The sequence below is a fragment of the Puma concolor genome, chromosome D4, assembly GCF_028749965.1.
Source record: "Puma concolor isolate L17-30 chromosome D4, mPumCon1.1.hap2, whole genome shotgun sequence".
Classification (NCBI taxonomy): Eukaryota; Metazoa; Chordata; class Mammalia; order Carnivora; family Felidae; genus Puma; species Puma concolor.
The window spans coordinates 41358118-41380147 of record NC_141679.1 but is presented as its reverse complement, the minus strand read 5'-3'; the positions used below and the strand labels follow the sequence as shown (position 1 = coordinate 41380147).

The 22030-nt window shown below is 37.1% G+C and overlaps 1 protein-coding gene across 11 annotated transcripts in view; it reads right to left on the bottom strand.

The window, feature by feature from the left end:
• Nucleotides 1–22030, bottom strand: part of CCDC171 (coiled-coil domain containing 171) — a 308212-nt gene that overhangs the window by 151273 nt on the left and 134909 nt on the right. For all 11 annotated transcript variants that reach the window (XM_086685350.1, XM_086685347.1, XM_086685345.1 and 8 more), the window contains 2 exons: nt 13366–13873; nt 12201–12317 (listed from right to left, as the gene is read on the bottom strand). In XM_086685350.1, the coding sequence (XP_086541476.1) occupies nt 12201–12317; nt 13366–13873 (625 nt within the window). The remainder of the gene's footprint in view (nt 1–12200; nt 12318–13365; nt 13874–22030) is intronic.

The window sequence follows — 22030 nt, the reverse complement described above, 5'->3', positions numbered from 1 at the left end:
TGTTAATTTTTTATTTTGTTGCTTGTGCTTTAGTGTCAGATCCAGAGAATCTGGATCAAGACCTATGTCAAGGAGCCTTGTTTTCTTCTAGAAGTTTCATAGTTTCAGGTCTTATATTTAAGTTGTTAATCCATTTCAAGTTAATATTTGTGTGTGTGGTCCAGTTTCATTCTTTTACATGTGAATATCCAATTATCCCAGCACCATTATTGAAGACACTATCTTCCCTCTGTTGAGTATTCTTGGCTCCCTTGTCAGATATCAGTTGACCATATGTGCTTGGGTTTTCAGTTTATGCTTTTGGCTCTAGATTCTGTTCTATTGGTCTATTTGTCCAGTTTTATGTCAGTACCATACATTTTGATTACTATAGCTTTATAGTATAACTTGAAATCAGGAAGTCATGACGCCTCCTGCTTTGTTCTTCTTAAGATTTCTTTGCCTTTTTGGAGTCTTTTGTGGCTATACATTTTGGCTTTTTCTACTTCTACTAAAAAAAAAAAAAAAGCCACTGGAATCTCGATAGGGATTACATTGAATCTGTAGATGGTTTTTGGTAGTATGGATATTTCACCAATATTAATTCTTCTAACCCATGAGCACAGGATACCTTTCCATTTATTTGAGTCTTCTTTGATTTCTTTCATCAATAACTTCTAGTTCTCAGATTAGAGACCTTCCCTTCCTTGGTTAATTTTTTTTTTTTTGTATTTTTTTTCAATATATGAAGTTTATTGTCAAATTGGTTTCCATACAACACCCAGTGCTCATCCCAAAACATGCCCTCCTCAATACCCATCACCCACCCTCCCATCCCTCCCACCCCCCATGAACCCTCAGTTTGTTCTCAGTTTTTAAGAGTCTCTTATGCTTTGGCTCTCTTCCACTCTAACCTCTTTTTTTTTTCTTCCCCTCCCCCATGGGTTTCTGTTAAGTTTCTCAGGATCCACATAAGAGTGAAAACATATGGTATCGGTCTTTCTCTGTATGGCTTATTTCACTTAGCATAACACTCTCCAGTTCCATCCATGTTGCTACAAAGGGCCCTATTTCATTCTTTCTCATTGCCACGTAGTACTCCATTGTGTATATAAACCACAATTTTTTTTTATCCATTCATCAGTTGATGGACATTTAGGCTCTTTTCATAATTTGGCTATTGTGGAGAGTGCTGCTATAAACATTGGGGTACAAGTGCCCCTATGCATCAGTACTCCTGTATCCCTTGGGTAAATTCCTAGCAGTGCTATCGCTGGGTCATAGGGTAGGTCTATTTTTAATTTTTTGAGGAACCTCCACACTGTTTTCCAGAGTGGCTGCACCAATTTGTTCCTTGGTTAAATTTATTCCTAAACATATTATTGTTTTTGATACGCTTGTATATGGAATCAATTTCATTATTTCTTTTTCAGAAAATTCATCAGTAGTGTCAGGAACTCCTTTGAAAGAGTTCTGAAGTGTTTCCAGGTGTTTGCAGATTGCTCTTTCAAAGAAATAACAGAGAATTTTGTATTTGGGGAATACTAGAAAAAATATAAACATGAAGAACATAGAAGCTCACTTGAATGGATGAGCAACTATTAGGTGCAAAGCTGTTCTGACACTTATCCAGAAAACTTGCACCAGCATCCATGTGTACACAGAAGACCACAATTACATGTCACGTATGTGACAGGTCTCATGATTACTGGTTAGCAAAGATGAGCACAGGCTGTATCTGGAGATAGCTGCAACAACTGTATTACAATGGGAAAACATCAGTGATTTCTATCAGTAACAAAGTCACTGCACAGCTAATATTAGCATAGTCTGTCATCACCACTCATAATTGAAGGAAATGTCAAAGTTCGGTTAGTGGTTAGTGAAACAAGATGCAATTTTTTCCATCCAAATCCACTGACGCACCCCTATCCCTGCTCCCAAATTCTGACCATGGACCCTTTTTTTTTTTTTTTAATTTTTTTTTTCAACGTTTATTTATTTTTGGGACAGAGAGAGACAGAGCATGAACGGGGGAGGGGCAGAGAGAGAGGGAGACACAGAATCGGAAACAGGCTCCAGGCTCTGAGCCATCAGCCCAGAGCCCGACGCGGGGCTGGAACCCACGGACCGCGAGATCGTGACCTGGCTGAAGTCGGATGCTTAACCGACTGCGCCACCCAGGCGCCCCTGACCATGGACCCTTTTGAGAAGGGTTCTGTGAGCCCAAGGTTAAAAGACCTCTTATCTAAGGAATATGTCACCCAATTATAAATCTATATCCTTTAGCATCTGCCTCTGTGTCAACGTAAATAATAAGAAAGCTGCATAGGGAACTGTAATATAACACTATGCCCTCAGTTTTCCCTGAAGATGAATATAAGTAACACTGACAAGAAAAAAACTTCTGCATCTTCTACAAAGTAGCTTTTAGAGATAGAAACTGTGATGTTATTCAATTGTTTCCAATTTGATAATCCATGTAGTAAGCTTCTCCTAAGGTTTAGCAGCAAAAATAGTTTTTTCCATATATTTGGAGACAGAGAGCATCTCACATCTGGGGAACAACAAGCAATTCTGTTCAGCTAAATTGCAGGTTTATTAATGAGAGTACTGGGAGGTGAAGCTATACAAATAGATGAGAATCAGTTCAAGAAGGGTCTTGTATACCTTGCCAAAGAGTTAATTCATACAATAAGAAATGAGGAATAATGCTGTTGCTGATACTGAGGCCAAAGATATGCAATAGATCAAGCACTGTTTACATGCATTAACTCATTTAACCCTTACAACAGCAAATGAGATGACATTAGTATGACAGCCATTAAAAATAAGAAAAAAGTAACAATGAAAAATGACTACAAAATGATCCAGTCACATTGAAATACATACAAAACAACTTGAAAGATGTACACATCAATACTGATCATATTCTTAGAGATTACAAGAAATTTATATTTATTTCCTCATACTCTTCAAGGCTTTATAAATGTTTACAATACACTCATGCTACTTGCTACTTCCTTGTTACTTCTACAACCCTCCTCCAAATTATTTCTTTGCTAAATATGAGATAGATGATAGATAGATAGATAGATAGATAGAATGGCGGTGTATCTAAGAATGGACACCCATTAGTAGGTTAAAAGGGGAACACCTGTGGGGCACCTGGATGGCTCAGTCGGTTGAGCGTCCTACTTCAGCTCAGGTCATGATCTCACACTCCGTGAGTTTGAGCCCTGCGTCAGGCTCTGTGCTGTCAGCTCAGAGCCTGGAGCCTGCTTCAGATTCTGTGTCTCCCTCTTTCTCTGTCCCTCCCCTGCTCATGCTCTGTCTTTCTCTGTCTCAAAAATAAATTAATAAAAACATTAAAAAAAATTTTTTAAACTAAGGGGGGAACACCTACAAAAAATATGGAGCTAAAGCAATAGTGATGAGGCTAGAATAAAAAGTGGACTAATAAAATATGTAAAATATAGAGCATAAGAGTAAGAATAAAAGTAAGTTAGGGAGACTCCCAGGTTTCTTTTTTTTTTTTTTTCAGTTTATTTATTTTGAGAGAGAGAGACAGAGACAGTATGAGCAGAGGAGGGGCAGAGATGGAGAGAGAGAGAACCCCAAGCAGGCTCCACACCATCAGCGCAGAGCCTGACATGGAGCTCAAACTCACAAAACTGTGAGATCATGACCTAAGCACAAACAGACACTTAACTGACTAAGCCACCCAGGCTCCCCGACTCCCAGTTTCTATTTTAACGACTACTTGGTGGATGTCCATACCTATTACAAAGACAGAAAATTTAGAAGGGGGCTTAGGGACAAAGAAGACGGTTAAATTTTGGAACATGCTGAGTGTGAGGTGTTTTTAGGATACCCACAGAAAGCTAGATATACAGAGTTTAAGCATGACAGGGAGGTAGCCTCCAAAACCTCAGAATTTCTGTTGTGAGTAGAGTGTCTTTGTTATTCAAGGTGGGCCCACAGGACCACACTTCATAGCTCATATTAATGGGCTGACTCATGGTGGGCATCTCATACTTTATGCTAACAACATGACTAAAGGTAAGGACTGGCCATGTCAGAAAGACCAACAATGTGATTAGAGGTTGGGGCTTTGAGCCAAGGTAACATCAGCTCAACCTCCACAGAGGGGAAGGGAGCTGGAGACTGAGTTCAGCAACACAGCCAACAATCCAAATAATCATGTTCATATACTGAAGCCTCAATAGGATTCTGGACATTGAAGTTCCAGTGAGCTTCCCAGGTTGGTAATACTCCATATGTACTGTCATAAATCGATAGCAGGAGGCTATCTTGTCCCAAGGACAATGGAAGCTTGATGCCTGGAATCCTAGACTTTACCCTATGCATCCCTTCCTTTGGGTCTAAATTGTTTCTGTTGGCTATAATAAAAATGTAATCCTAAATACAGCACTTTCTTGAGTTCTAGGAGTTTCTAGCAAATTATGGAACCTGAGAGAATTCATAGGAGCTCCTTAACTCATAATCAGCTGGCGTGAAGTGAAAGTGGCCCCAGGAACTCTTAAATTTGTAGGTGGGGTCTGAAGTAAGAACAATGTGGGGACTGTTCCCTCTGCCGGTGCAATTTAGCTGGACACCTTTGCATTGTATGACTCCATTTTTATGAAATGCTTGAAAAGACAAAATTACAGTGACAGCAAAAAGACTAGTGGCTACCTTGAGCTAGGAGTATGTAGGGGTGACTTCAAAAAAGGTAAAGAAAATGTTCTATATATTTTCTAGTATACATTCTAGCATATACATTTTTTTAATCTATTCAATTTTACAGCTAAATGATTAAACTTTATTATACATAAATCATATCCCAATAAATCTGACTTAAAAAGAAGAGACAGAGAATTCTATGTCTGATATTATTGAGAATGTTAGTCACTCTATCACAATGTCCCTTTTGGTTAAGAGCTACAGGACAAATTCCTATCTATTCTTAGTCCAAGGACATTTTTATTTCTTCTAAATTTCTGGTTTTTCTTTAATGACATCATTGACAATTGAATCCTGAGACCTGAATTTGAACACAACTATGCAGGCCATCATAACTGGCTTTTTCAACACCATTCCTGGTTCAAATTTGCTTCCACTTTCTCTTACTCAAGTTTTAATGATTATCATACAGTCATATTTTACAGGTACCTTTAAATGGCCATAATTTTCTTCTAGAACAAGGTGGTGGTAAAATAACATTTCTAAATCCATATCTAGTATTTTACTATAGATTTGAGAGGAAATTTTTTCCTCCATTCTTTTACAAATATCTGAAAAACTAATTATGCTGCTTTGTTGGATAGCATCTGGATTCACAACACACCCTTCTAAGAAAAGGCTTCAGGCTCTTAGAATTTTCCTGCAAAGTACCTATAAATTGCAAAATATGCTGAAGGCTCACCTATATTTCTTAAAATAATTTTGATTTTGTATACTATTTTAACATTATTAACAAATACACGCTATGGAAGTTGTGACACTGGAATTTTACATAGTCATCGGCATTCTCAAATGAGAAATTACCCATTCAAAAATTGTTCTTAAAAATTATGATAGGCAAGTAAAATTTTAATTTGAAAAACAAAGTATGTGTCCACTGTAAAATTATTTCATCTTTCCTGTGCACCTGAAATTTTTGATAATAAAATGTTTGAAAAAATATGGGAACATGTTAAGGTAATAATAATAAAGAAAATCAAAAAATTAGAAGAAAATTCAATAAATCAAATGTGGATCCCCAAAATAGACACTTGTAACTGAAGTATCAAAAATGATACATACAAAAGTCTCTACATGTACTTGCTCGAATTTCAGATATAAGTTGAAGTTGTATAAATAACAAAGCCCTCCAAGTTGCTTCTTCTCAAACTTTACTGTGCATGTAAGTCATCTGAGGACCTTATTAAAATGTAGATTCTGATTGAATAGTTCTGGAGTAGAGTCTGAGATAATGCATTTCTTTTTTTGTTGTTGTTCTGAGATTAGGCATTTCTAACATATTCCTCGTTAATGCTGATGTTGTTGGTCCACAGACCACACTTGAAGTAAGAATGCTCTTTTTATTATTTTTTAGGAATCAATAAAACACTAGTTTTAAAATATATATAAAATAACTACTTATTAACAGAAATATCTTCATTTTGCTTTGAACTTCCTACATGTGAAACCTCAGTGTTATGCCAAATACAACCCAGATTTCTAAGTTTTGCCTGAAAGAGTTGTTATGACCTCTACAAAGTTAACTCAAAGTAACAATGAAAGAAACTTCTGAGTAGTCATAGCAGGGGCATGTATACCGGGGTCGTCTATCTTCTGGATAATTATGATTCAACTATGGAGGAAATATGTAACAGAATATATGAACTTACTATTCATATCCATCTACTATTTATTCAGAGATTATTCCATGCAAATCAGCGCACTTGCTTCTAAAGAAATTCAGGCTAGACCAGACATACGAAATGTTTAGCTATCTAAAGAGTTCTTCAGTCCATTCACATAATGATTGATATCCCAGCTCTTCAGTGGAAGTAACGTTCTCCCCTGTTTGAGGTAAATGATCTCTTGCAGGCACACCATTTGGATACCTGGAAGAGGTAATTTATCTCAAGTGGGCAAACACTTTAATGAAAGCAAGAAGGTTGCCACCTGTCCAGTATTTACAGAGGCAAACTAGAAACTGGGGTCTCTGCCCACTGCCTGTAAATACATCCTCAAAGTTAAGAAGGTAGCAGGAGCAGCCACCCTTAGCACTTTCTGAGCAGTGAATTCAAGCTTGTCGCTCTTGAACTTCCCGTTTCATGAGAGGCATAAAGTGATATACCAGTTCGTGTGAGATATCAGAACACAAAAAGACAGGTAAAACAATAAACATTTGGTTGGCAACTACATATACAAGAGATTTGGCTGAGAAGGTTACATTCACACCTAATAACTCTATAACTGAGGAACTCTTCTTAGCCCAATTCCACAGGGGAAGAGGGGAAGACGTTGAGGCCGAAAGGGATCGAGTACCTTTCCCAATGTCACACACAAAGTTAAGCAATGGGACCCAGATTCGAATCCAGAGCCCAAGTTCTTAATTCATACACTACTATGTACCCTAAGTGTTTAATTTTCCCTCTTCGGTAAAATTTTTCTCTCCTATATAATTAACAGTATGTGTATAATTCAGAACTTACTCTAAAAAGATAGGTACCTAAAAAGAGTATTTTTTAAAAAGAATAATATACTTTTTTTTTTTTACCTTGGAACAAAGATAATACAAGAAGTGACGCAGTTACTATTAAATATATTTAAAAACTACTATTTGATATTGACACACGGCACCCGTTTTCCTGAGGCTTAAAAAAAAAGTGACTGAGGGGCGCCTGGGTGGCGCAGTCGGTTAAGCGTCCGACTTCAGCCAGGTCACGATCTCGCGGTCCGTGGGTTCGAGCCCCGCGTCAGGCTCTGGGCTGATGGCTCGGAGCCTGGAGCCTGTTTCCGATTCTGTGTCTCCCTCTCTCTCTGCCCCTCCCCCATTCATTCTCTGTCTCTCTCTGTCCCAAAAATAAATAAACGTTGAAAAAAAAAAAAAAAAAGTGACTGATGCCATCAATATGTAGTCTTGACATGTAAAATGATTCAAATTTTCAGCAAGTTCTTCAAAAAAAGAAAATGAAAGAAGGAAGGAACAGAAAAGAAAAAATATGGCTCTAAGAAATAACTTTTTTCATTTCAGGATTTTCAGATTATTTCCTTAATAAACTTTACCAAGATTTTGCCATCTCAATATCCCACTTGGTTGAATGAATTAAGATACTACTCATAATATTAGGTGATCCAAGAGACAATGAATCAATTACAAATCAAAGCTGAACTCATATTCCTGATAACTGTCCTGCGATGAAAAGATCCTATTATGAATTGGTTAAACAAATTATGAAATGCTCAACTGATAAATATTACCCAAACATTAAAAATAATTCCCCAGGGACACCTGGGTGGCTCAGGTAATGATCTCATGGTCTGTGAGTTCAAGCCCTGCATTGGGCTCTCTGCTGACAGCTCAGAGCCTGGAGCCTGCTTCAGATTCTGTGTCTCCCTCTCTCTCTCACTGCCACTCCTCTGCTTGTGCTCTGCCTCTCTCTCTCTCTTTCTCTCTCTCTCTCTCTCAAATATAAGTAAACATATATATATGTGTGTGTGTATATATATATATGTATATATGTATATATATGAACATTTATATAATATATAATAAACACATATATACATGTATATAATCATTCCCTAGAAGAATATTAATAGAAATGGAGAAAATCCTTCAAAAGCATGACTTCTTTTAAGCTAAAGCTATTATAGCATGCCATAAGTGAAACACGGCATCATTTCTGTGATTTTCTTGCCAAAATTGCATGAACTGAATCTAATCATGAGGAAACATCAAACAGATCAAAACTGAAGGGTATTTTACAAAAATCAGTCTGTAATCTTCAAGAATATGATGGTCAAGGAAAGACTGAGGAACTTTTCCACGCTGAGGGAGATTAAAGAAACGTCACTTAATGCAACACATAATTCTAAACCAGATCCTTTTGCTGTAAAAGACATGGTTGGGACAACTAGGGTAAGTCAAAGGGGGTCTGAACGGTTTCCTGACGTTGATCACAGCCCTCTGGTTATGAGGAGGAATGTCTTGCCTGAAATACATGCTAAAATATGAGAAAGTAATGGGCATCGTGTCAGCTACTTGCTCTCAAATCATTCAGCAAAAAGAGTCTCTATTGTGTATTTGCAACTATTCTGTAAGATTAAAACTATTTCAAAATCATTTTTTAAGTTCATTTATTTATTTTGAGAGACAGAGAGAGAGAGAGCGAGAGCGGGAGGGGCAGAGATGGAGGGAGAGAGAATCCCAAGCAGGCTCCACATTGTCAGTGCAGAGCCCAGTGTGGGGCTCGAACTCGCAAACCGTGAGGTCATGACCTGAGCAGAAATCAAGAGTCTGACATGTAACCGACTGAGTCACCCAGGCACCTCTCAAAATAATTTTTTTAAATGCAAATATAAAACAGTATGTAGCTTATGGTAACATTTATATCATTTGTGAGCCTGTTAGTAGATGGATGAGCAGGTGGTAGGAAGGAAGAAGGGAGGGTAAGAAGAAGAAATGAAGGGTGGGCAGACAGAAAGGCAGAAAGGCAGAGAGGAATAAAACAGATCGGAATAACACATAGCAATAGAAAATAATTAGTTGTCTAAAAATGCATACAGGCAGACGTGTGTACTACATTCAGGAATGTGATACACTATTTTCATGATGAGATGGGTTGTAAGGAAACAGGTTTTTTTAGCGCCCACTATATGCTAGGTACTGTTACAAAATGTTCAACAAGGGTTATCTCATTAAATCCTCATAAAAACCAGGAAGATAGTACTATCTCCATTTCTAGGTAAAGAGTCTGAGGTCTAGTAACAAAGTAACTTGCCCAATTTCACACAACTAATAACTAGCAGAGCTGCAAACAAAATCAAATCCGCCTGGTACAAAGCTAATGCTCTTTCTGCTATATGCTAATGCTTATCATATATTTAGGTTATTTGTACACTTCAATTATAAACTCAACATGACTATGTAAGCTGTTACAGCTTTACATTTATTACCCTCACTATTATCTGTTAATAACCTCTCATGTACTTTAAGTGTCTGAAAATATTTTCCCATCCTTTCTGCTAAAGTATCAGGAAATTTCTACTACTAGGATACCCATGAAAATGAAAACACATTACCTGGAAAAGGTAATGCGTTAACTGGTCATCATATTTTGAATGAATTATTCTATGAGCCCAGCTTGTCAAGTCGCCTCTGCAAAAGGAACACACTGATCATTTTTGTACTAGTCCAATAACAACTCAATTGTTTACCTGTCCAACCATATTCTTCCCTATACTCTTCAGGATTTCAATACATCAATTATTCTCCCCCTCTAAGCAACTATCACTTCACTCTTCCCTAATTACTTAGAGTTCTTTAGCCAACAACATTTAAAGGCTTCCCTAAAGATGAGTTTCCCTGAACTTGCTCTTTTCTCAAACCATTAGAGGTACAACCAAATTCTAACAAGGCAGCTCTGTCCCTGGAAGGAGGCAAGCATTTAAAGACACACCATTCTTGGCCTACCTTCTCCTTGATAAGTCTTACCTACACATATTTTTATTAGGGTCTCAAATAATCATTGTGTCAATATCTTAACTTTAAGATATTACAAGGGTCCACTTTTGGAAAATGTGCTCAGGGAGATCACTGTCTAGTTTTATAAAGTCTCTATAATCTGATCGCATGCCAATGTTCCACCTTTTCTCCCACGATTCTCCAATATAGTTATAACAGCAAATACATTTTAGTAATCACCATGTATAAGCCAGATATGCTAGGCATGGATTTCCATTCCATCTCCTCAATGTCCCTCTTCCCATTCTGGGCCTACTCCCACCTCTGCATTTCTGCTCAGGCTCTGCCCTCCATCTGGATGCTGTCCCTCCTATGTAACTTATATATCCTTCTAGGCCCAGCGAAGGCCTTCTGTTAAGGCTCCCTGAAGCCTTCCCAATACTAGTAAGCCCCCACTACGCTGTACCTATCTTGGATTCTTACATTTAAAGCCAGTATTTCCTCATTCAATCTTGATTACTTTCTGCCTAAAGTTATTCACGAATTGCCAATCTTGTTCTATAATCATTATGTATATTTTCTAGATGTCCAGATCCAAGTCATATATGTTTCTGTCATCTCCTGAAGATATATAGCACAGTGAAAAGAAAAAATAAATAAATAAAGTAATATACACAGGATTGTAGCTTAAGAAACCAATCTATGTTAAGTGTTCACACACCTACAAGAATATGATGAACACAAATAATCTGTTTTTCAAACTAACTCCAATAACTTTTATTAAGTTCTCTCAAGAATGTTAATGTTCCTCTTAAGTTACAATGCCAACATTCTTAAAATACATTTTATTTAGACTTTTATTTCAGACTTCAAACCCAGTACATTGACGTTTTGCCAAAATATTAGAGATGAATATTGCTTACCAACATCAACGGGCCACAACCTAAAATTAATCTTTGCATCATAAGTTTCCCACTATAAGAACATAGATTTAGTTATCAGAAATCACAAGAAATGATCTATATGTATATAGCAGAGTTGTCTAAAGAATTAAACTACATCCCAAATTATTACTTCATTAATGCTTACAACATTCCACAAGGCAGGCAAGTATTATCAAATCCATTATATTATTTTTACTATTAATGTGTCTGAAATGGCCATAATTAGTCCAATGACATAGCTTAACCAGTAGGTAGGTGTATGAAATTAGTTTCCATTGAACTTTTCATACAAACATATCCTGCAATCTGAGTCATTAAAAAATAAACTGAATTAATTAATTAATTATTTATTTATTTATAATGTTTACTTATTTTTGAGAGAGAGAGAAACAGAATATGAGCAGGGGAGCAGCAGAGAGAGAGAGAGGAAGACACAGAATCTGAAACAGTCTCCAAACTCTGAGCTGTCAGCACAGAGCCTGATGCAGGGCTCGAACTCCAGAACAGCAAGATCATGACCTGAGCCAAATTCAGACACTTAACTGACTGAGCCACCCAGATGCCCCAGTAAACTGATTTTTAGACCTTTGGAAATCACTGATTATAGGTGGTTCCACACCTGGTAGAAACAGACTACTCAAATTAACTCTATTGAAAATTAATTAGGAAAAATAAAAACATATCACCAATGAGAAAAGTTTTCTACTGGTCCAGTTATTCCTCAAACTTCTAAAATGTATAGCTAGAAATAGAAATGAAGGAAGACTAAAACATTTGCAAGAACATTCCCAGTATTCATTTAAAAAAAAAAAGTTAATGATGAGATTTCCTTTGGAATGTCAGATCCTAAAAGGAAAAAATAAGGTGGATACATTCACCAAGAAATGTCATTTAATTTCCCCATAAATTAAGACAAAATTACCCACCAAAATTTACATTAATTCTCTCCATCATTAAATAGAGATTTAATAATCTCTCTGTACCTGAATGGAGAAAGATGAAAACAAATGTATTTTCTTCCTAGATGGTTTATTAGAATTCGAACTGTAAAGCATTTCTAGACATTTGCAAGGACCTAAAAGAGGGAATCGTACCTGTTTTACTAATGACTTCCTGTAACTCGGCCATAGAAGTGATGATTGCAGCCAGAAGGTCAGAACTGGTAAGCCAACTAAGTGCTTGCAAACAACGTAACTGCTCCTTTTGGTGCCCTGCAAGAAAAGAAGATCCGTTATGCGATGTTACAAACTTTTAAAATCCATGTTTAAAATTCATAGCAATGTTTGGCTATTTAGGAAATAGACCAAAACTTGTAGGCAGAACTTTGTCTAGTGTGGAAAAGTCTACAAGAAATGTTAGATTTGACTGACAATTTATTTATATATATAAATTAAGTGATGTCAAAAAAAAAAGAGAATTTTTTCTTTAGTTCTACTTATATTACTTAACAGCTTGATTTTTTTATTTAAAAAACTTTTTTTAATGTTTATTTATTTTTGAGAGAGAAAGAGAGAGAGAGCATGAGCGAGGGAGGGGCAGAGAGGGGGGCAGACACAAAATCTGAAGCAGGTTCCAGGCTCTGAGCTGTCAGCACAGAACTGGACACGGGGCCCCAACTCACAAACTGCAAGATCATGGCCTGAGCCGAAGTCGGAAGCTTAACTGACTGAGCCACCCAGGTGCCCCCTTAATAGCTTGATTTTTAAAGTCAAAAATTGAAATCACTATTTCCTCAGAATAGTGAAACTTTTTAAAAAAAAAGTTAACTGGAAAATTTACATCTGTCTCATTTCCATTCAATTCCTCAATAGATTTTTAACTCTGATCATTTTATACTGACTCATAGAAAGTAAAAATAAATTATACTGCTAATTAATTTTAAATAGGGGAGAGTCTCTGGATCGACTTAATTGAAAAATCACTATATAAACTCTCCACTTTACGGTGAAAAGAGCATTCAAATATAATAAAGCTGACTATATATATATATATATACACACACACACAAAGCTAGGCAAAGTTGAAATTATATTTGCCACTTTCTTTAAATTTTAATGTTTACAACAAAAAATCAAAACCTAATTTATACATAAATATACATTTCTCCATACCCACATACATATCTACAACACATGAGAGACTATGTTACATGAGTTGACATATTAAATGATTTTTCAAGTTTTTACACAATGGCTAAGCCTGGTCACATTGTATGTCCTTACACTCAACTTAGATTTTAAAAAGCTTAAATTATCTTACTTGGAAATTTATGCTTGTCTTTGGGCTCTCCTGTACACACCAACATGCCTATGCCTTCTTTGAAGCTCTCCATCCAGGTAAAAAGAGAGGCACATGATTGGCCCAAAATCTTGAGCCTATTTGCTGCCAAAATTGCAATTACACCTTTCCGGAATACACGTATCATCAGTCCTTTGAATGGCCTTTTCTTCATCTTAGCTTCCTCTTGCTTCTTTTCCTCTACAGTTGACAAAGCCTGGGCTAGAGTTCTGACTTCCAGTTTGAACAACTCAAAGGTGTTGAACTGCTCCTGGAGAAAATCTCTCTGTGTCGATAAGGCACATGACCGGCTATAGAGAGGATATAAGGCACCGGCCATCAATGCACAGGCTGCCAGCAAGGATGCTTGTTCCCTTTGAGTCTGTGATAACACAGTTTTGAAGCGTGAATTTTCGAGAACCATCTGTTCGTGTGACTTCTCAATACGGTTCAACTTTTCCATATTTTTTTCAGCAATTTCTTGAAATTTCTATAAGAGAAGTCAAATAAAATATTTTAAACAACTAGGCATTTTATTACTTCCTCTTTGTAGAAAGAAAACAAACTTTTGCTGACAACCAATTCTTCCTCAAAAGACCCATGTTCTAAATATCCAAAAAATATGTATGATGGAGCAACAGGTTAGATCTAAATGCGCATGTTGATCTAAACATTTTTTTTAACATTTACTTATTTTTGAGAGAGAGGCAGAGCATGAGCAGGGGAGGGGCAGAGAGAGGGGGAGACACAGAAAAGCGGGCTCCAAAACACAAAGCGGGCTCCAGACTCTGAGCTGTCAGCACAGAGCCCAATGAGGGGCTCAAACCCACCAATTGTGCGATCATAACCTGAGCTGAAGTCGAACCCTTAACCGGCTGAGCCACCCAGGCGCCCCTAAATGTGCATGTTGATTTTTAAATCCTCTTGCACAGAAACTTTACATAACATAGAACACATAACTCTAAAAGTACTTCATGAATTTCCCATACACCTATGCAGAAACACACATATTTAGAAAAAAGAATTTCTCCTCTTCCATTCCTCACTTTTATTTCCTGCTTTTTAAACAAATTACATCAGCAGTAGAGGTTTTCCTATATGTGAAAAGACTTTACTTTTTGCCAGAATAAGCAAAGGGTTAAATCAACAATATAACAAATAGCACTTGACTGTCTGCCATTTACTGGGTGAGGGGGGACTGATTCTCGGGTTAAAATCTCTCATTTCAGCTCTTTCTTACCTTCCTGAGACAGCAGACTGAACAAAGCACAGCCCCAGTGGTGGGAGGAGATAACTAACTGTGAGCTGGGCCTCAGCATCTCTCTGATCCTTTTTCCCTCATCAAGGAATTTGCAATCCAAAACAATTTGAAACACCAAGAAATTTTAACTATGGACAACATATTTTAATTGCTAGAAAATAAAATAGTTCTCTATGAAATCTTATGCCTGATCATTAAGGAACTGCTGAGGTAGAGTATTCAGAAGATAACAGATCCCAATTTCCTTTACTGATTCATTTATCATTCAATAAACATTTATTGACTAGTCACTAAATTCCATGTGCTAGGAAAACAGACAAGCAAATCAATTACTGTGGTGTAATGCTACTATCAAACTATGCCAGACTGCCAGAGGTACCCAAAAGGGAGTTTGCACAAAATGATATTGACAGGCTTTTGGAGGGATAATGACAAAGGACAAGTGGTGGTGAGGTATGTAATAGAAAGAATTAAAAAAAAATTAGTGCTAAAGTGTGGCTCCATAGCTACCCTAAAATAATTTAATCCGAGTTGGAGAAAATCACACAAACCCTTGATGACTCCACAAGATTTGTTGTCAAAGCCTACCATGGACAATGTTGATAGGCGGTAGCCAAAAGAATTCAAACTTGTGGAAATATACTGCTAAGGAAAGTAACTCTTGTACTAAATCCAACCCCAAGGCTAGTGGATGAGATTCCCAATAAGTGCACGGTGAGTAGAAGAAGGCCCTCAGAGGTACAGTCCTGAGCACAAATGAATTAAAGAAGTACACAAGAAGCCACTCTCTGAAGGATTCAACTTCTTGGATGCCTTCCTTTGGGCAGGGGAAACACTGTATTTTAGACATGGTTTTAAATGTTTCTATACTATAGGGGCTCCTGGGTGGTTCAGTCAGTTAAGGGTTCGACTCTTGATTTCCACTCCAGTCATGATCTCATGGCTCATGAGATTGAGCTCTGCGTTGGGCTCTGTGCTGGCAGTACAGAGCCTGCTTGGGATTCTCTCTCTCTCCTCCTCTCTCTGCCCCTCCCATGTGCTCTCTCTCTCTCTCTCTCTCAAAATAAATAACCTTAAAAAAATGTTTCTATACTATAATTGTCTTTATTTACTCCGACTCTTCTCTAAAGTCTGAACCAGCCATATCTGTGGTACTACTGTGAAAAAGAAAGGAATAGGGAAATAAAGGAATTGTGGCTTGCCCCAACCACATCTCCACCCATGGCCAAGCAGTGGTAGCAGTATTTCATCACCGGGACTGTGTCCCAGAGCTCCATGCAAAGACACTTGTAAAGGAAATGGTGTCCCACTGGGAGTAGCTGAAAGAAGCAAGAAACTCTGAGAAGCACTAGCCGGGTGGACTGTTTGGAAGCAGACGTGAGACACCCCTTTAAGAAGGCAACCTTTAAGAAAAGGGAAAGCTGACCTGCACTGTAGCTAAAGAAAGCAGAAAGACCAGTATGTGGAAGAGTGAGAGCCAGAAAACAGGATAATGTATTCTAAGGAAGTACAAATAATTCAGAACGCCTGAAGAAAAGAGGACAATGATGGAAAACTGACAAGTAGGTGGATAAAAGATGATAAAGCTAAGGAATTTAAACTATCTGGAAAGCCATGAGAAGCCATAAAATCCTGGAAGTCGCCCTGCTTTAGCTAATGGATGGGAGAATCAGAAATATTAATAAAGACCGCCATGGGTAGCAGTAAAGTTGCCGGAAGTGGAGATGGAACAAGAGGAGCAAACAGAATTTACAAAGGCTAATTCCATATTTTCTCCAAAATCAATTCCACCAGTTCAATTACAGGGGAAAACAGGAAAATTATAGACAATCCAAGATAAAAGAGCCACACCGGTTACAGCTAGGTAGTAGAAATAAACATTAACCTAATCAGGTTCCAGGTGGAACATAGTCACAGATCTCAAAGTCTGAGGCAGAAGTATATTTTCAACAAAAAGTACTCTTCTGTGAACAAAAACAAATGGTGAATAGATACATTTGCTAATGATATTTTAAATGTTTCAAAATAGCATGTGAAGTCATTGGGCAAAATCGAATGGGTTGTTGACAGAGAGCTGAAAGTATATTTACCATACCAGAATTAAAATTTTTAAAGTAAATTAAATAAAAATTTTAAAATTTAAGAAAAAAAAAAAGGGAAGACAGCTGAAAGTAAAGCAAGCCTGTTCTGGAAAAGAGTTAGCTGTAGCACATGACAGATCTACCGAAGACAGCTAGCCTACTTCAGAGCATCAGATTGAAGCTAACAGCGTTTTAGAAAGGCAGCCAGAAACAGGTAGTCCTGGAATGAGGATGACAGAGTAACCAAAATGTGGAGAGAAATGGATAAAAACCTGAACTCCATTACCCAAAACACCCCACTTCTCTCGACAGACAGAAAGCCAGGAACAAGCTGGAATGTCTTAAAAACAGAATTGGGATTCCAGACTTACACAGCCAGTTTTCGTTTTAGGCTGCCTGCTAGAAGTAGTGGCAAAGTACTAAAGCAATCTTTTAAATTCTCGTGTCTTTCAAATCCTCGTGTCATTCTATGGCCCCCAAATTTTGATCATTTGTAGCGATTATATATTTAGAAGTGCTTAATTGATTAATATTAATTACTACCACGCTTCATGATTTCTCAGAGACTCAGATGCCATTCACAGATTGGTGAAACAGTAAAAATAAGACTAAGAATATGTGTGAAGTCTGCTTATAAATAAAAATAAACAAACTCAAAAGACTATTTAATTGTCTAATAACCATCTGCTGTCCCCAGCCATTCTTGGTTTAAGTAATTATAATCAAGACACCTAGTATCGATTGTTATTTTTTAAAAAAATCAACCAGACCAATATTCAACTAGATAACTAGAATTTATTAGCAGGGTGAATTAAAGATTTAAAAATAATGAAGTTAAACATTTAAAGTTTTAGAGCTCTTATCGACAAATATTAAGTTAGCCACACAAAATCCTCAATAACATTAATACTTAATGCAAGTTTTGTTCATTTCTTAACAATTACATTTCTGCATCCCTGCTGTCTCCACTCAAATCTAGAACCACAGATCTGACTTCCCGGTAAGCATCTCCACTTAGCTACCTCACAGCCATCTCAAGCTAAAGTATCCAGTCCAGTACTATTGACTTGCCTCCTAAACGTGTTCATGATAGTCCTCTTTATGTCAATACATGGCACCAACATCCACCAAATTGTTCAAATCAAAAACTTTGCAGTCAGTTTTAGTTCCTCCTTTCACCTTATCCTCTACCGTCCCAAATCAAAGCCATCAGCAAGCACCATTGGGTTTACCTATAAAATACGCCCTGATCTGTATCTACTGCTACGCATCCTACTTCCAGCTATTCACCACCAGCCACTCATGCCCCCTTCCATGCCGCTGTCAGATTACGTCCATCCGATCCTATTGTTTAGCATCTTTGTCCTTACTGAACCAAGGTTCCCTCCTCAAGTCACAACACTCCCACATGCCTTCTGCTGTAAAGGCTTCACCTTCTCCCACAATCCTCACCCTGATGATAAAAGGAGAATGGTCTGCTTCTTTACTATCCGGACACGAACCTCACCACTCTTCACAATTTAACCAATGCTGTCTAGCATTCCCAGGTCTTTTCCTTTCCAACTCCCCTAACACTATTCAAATCCTAGCAATCATCAGAGCCCATTTCAGGGTCTATCTATTCCATGACACCTTTTCCTATAATTCTCACTCATGCTGACCTTGACCTTCTCTGAACTTAATTATATGACTCACACATTTAATTCTGACACTGCTACTTACTTATTTCATGTATGCATATCTGTTCTCCCTCAAATGCAATAGAATGCTAGTTCCTGGAGGCCAGGAAGTATTTACTGCAGTAAATATTCTATTTACAGTGCTCTATACCCTGTAGGAATTTACTAAATATTGAACAAATTAAATAATCCTTTATAAGATGTTCCTTGGTGTTTACCACAGTTTTTTTTTGTTTTTTTTTTTTGCCCATAATAGGCACTGACTAAATACCCAATGAATAAAAAGCTTTATAAATGTAAGGAGAAGAAAAATATAATCCGAAAAAAAGATATCATTTCTAAATATAATTTGGAACTTATCAACACGTCAGAATTCTGCTTTAAAATTAATTCTGATATTCCACAGGGATCTTCAAAGGTGCTGCATTATTTACTGTGAATTATTCTTGAAGAACAAAGCTTGTTTGATGATAACAATGGAAACAGCCGTAAGAGCAATTTTTCCCTTAAAAAAATCTTATGTTCTTTACCCAAGGAGATTGAAGGCCAATATTTTTAAAGCAAACATTAGGAATATTGCCTTCAAATGGGACAAAAGCATTCCTAGGACTGAAATAAGCTGCTCCTTAGTGTGTTTAGTTTCAAAAATAATATTTGCAAATTCCTCCAAAACAACACTCTTATCTTGAAGAATTAAAAAAAACTTGCAAATATAGTATGGATATCTTTTACATAGATTTCTTTGGCATATCAAAAATACGATATAGTTTCACTAGTTTTCCTCTACTGTCTGATAAATTCAAAGTGCATCCAAAATGGGGGGGGGGGGGGGAAGATACCTCTTTTGCCTAATCACGCACCTACTTCCTGAAGCACACAGGCTCTGTGGGACGCCTTACAGGGTTCCATGAACTTTGAGACTTTGGACCAGAAATTAGATACTTCCCTAGGGAATAAAATTCTTTTTTTATCACTTTTGCTTCCTGCGTTCTTATTCTTTATGTTGGCAAAAGACAAAATGCACACTGGACATTTGATGACACATAGACATCAAAGGACTTTATTATTGGCAAAAGACAAAATGCACACTGGGTATTCGATGACACATAGACATCAAAGGACTTCATTAAAACTCTCTTATTTTTATAGACTGCATACCTTGTCTTTTTATGAAATGGTAATATTGCAAAATGAATAAATTCACCTGCTTATCCTATGATGTAAATGCTTCTCTGTTAAAAATAATGCACATTTAGTGAAGAAAATGGAAGCCTCATACGTTACTGGTGGAGATGTTAAAATGATGCATCAGCTTTTGCAAATAGCTCAGTTTACCATATGACCTAGAAATTCTACTGTCTGGACTTTATTTGTATTATATATTTTATATATATATTATATATATAATATATAATATTATATACATATATTATATACATTATATATATTATAACATATAATATAAATATACTCAAATCCCATAATGATTATTTACTTTACTCAAAAACATGATCTTCATTTCTAAGTGTAGCCTGGCAAAAATATTATGTGCCAAAGTGCTATGTGCCTGTGTTTACTCTTGTATCTAAAGCAGTACAAACTACAAAATGCCCTTTGGATAAGCCAAACCTTCAAAAGAACAAAGTTCTCCTTATCATTAGACTGAGAATGAATCTGTCAACATGGGCAAGATGCTTCATTTGTCAATTGTTAAAAGATACTGCCTCAGACTGTTGGTAATCAGCACTACCTCTCAGTTCTGATCTGCCTCAGATCTTCCTTCCGGGTTTTCAGACCCCGGCCACGGTGTCCAGGTTGGCTCCAGTCTTCTCTTTAAATAGTTCAAACTGTGACACCTCCTCTTCTAAGTTTATAGCATTCTCTTGGGAATTAATTAAACACAGTTGCTGTGATCAACCTTATATTCTTGAATTTCTCATGTGTTCATATGATGACTTCCCAATTATATTTGACAGTTTTTGAAGAAAGAACTAAGTGTTATATCTCTTTGTTAGTACCACAGTATTAAACACAGTGCCCTCTGTATGTGGTATATACCACGTAAGATATATTTTTGTTAATATTAAATACATTATGTAAAAGTTGTCTTGATACTCTTACCTATAACAGCAATTTTGCAATGTAATGTAAGAAAAAGTCAGTCTCTCAGACAAAAGGAACTCTGAGAGAAATAAGACATAAGGGAACTAGCATCTGTGGACAGCTGACAGGGTGTCACCATAATTATCATGTTTGATCATTAATTAATTAAGACTCACTTGGAAATGCAAGTTCAAGAAATATGAAATTGATCTGCCACTGGACCCATTTTCAGGTATTACTTGACATACAAAACAGCATATATTTCTAAAAGAAACAGTACCGTAGCATAACGCAAAAAGGACAGGAAGATAAGGATGGTGACAATATATTAAAACAGGACAGGGGCATCTGGGTGGCTCAGTTGGCTGAGCATCTGACTTCAACTCAGGTCATGATGTCATCATTCATGAATTCGGGCCCCATGTCAGGCTCTCTGCTGTCAGCACAGAGCTCACTTCAGATAGATCCTCTGTCTCCCTCTCTCTCTACCCCTCCCCCCACCAAAAAAATAAATAAACATTTTTAAAAAGACTGAAAATTAAAAAAAAAAAAAATAGCACATAACATTCACTTTGCAATTTCTGAATGTCAAGCAAGAGGCTGAATAGTTTACATCCGTTACCTCCATTCTAATCCCAGCTCTAGAACTTTCTCGCTAAACACGTAAGTGGCATCAGTTCTCTGAACCTTAGTTTCTCCATGTGCAAACTAGAAATGATTCTTAAATGACCTATCTCGCATGGTTTTGGTAAGGCTCGAGTCAGAGGAGGCATGCAAAGTGAGGAAAAAATGATGAAAAATCTATTGAGCATTAGGCAAATTCAATTCATAGCCTTTAAAGAAAAACAATTTCTAGGGACGCCTGGGAGGCTCAGTCGGTTGAGCGTCCGACTTTGGCTCGGGTCATGATCTCACGGTTTGTGAGTTCGAGCCCGGCATCGGGCTCTGAGCTGTCAGCTCGGAGCCTGGAGCCTGCTTCAGACTCTGTGTCTCCTTCTCTCTGTGCCCCTCCCCCACTTGGGCTCTGTCTCTCTCTGTCTCTCAAAAATAAATAAATGTAAAACCACAATTTTTTTTAAAAAAGAAGAAAAACAATTTCTAAAGCAATTATTTGAGAAGCAGATATTTTTGTGTTAATGAAATTATTGGAAATATTTCGTTAGAGGTGCCCCCTTCACGCCAACTCAGTCCATCAGTGCCTCCTGTGTCCAGGACAGGGTCGAACTAATTCCCTGTGAGCCATTCCAGGCAGGCATGTATAACCTATCACCTCCAATAATATAAACAAGCTGAGCTCTGACTATTTTTGGAATTCAATTAAAAAGAAAAAAAGTTTCAACATCTAATAACACTAATCCAGATTTCCTGCCAAAGGTACTCTTTAATTTTGTGATATAAGAGGATTTTACTAAAATGTCAAACAAACCTAAAGTGTTTACAATAAATATACATCAAGGCTAACCATACTTAACTGATAGGGGAAAAAACCTTTACTTTTACTAAGGACGCTGCTATGCCAGTAA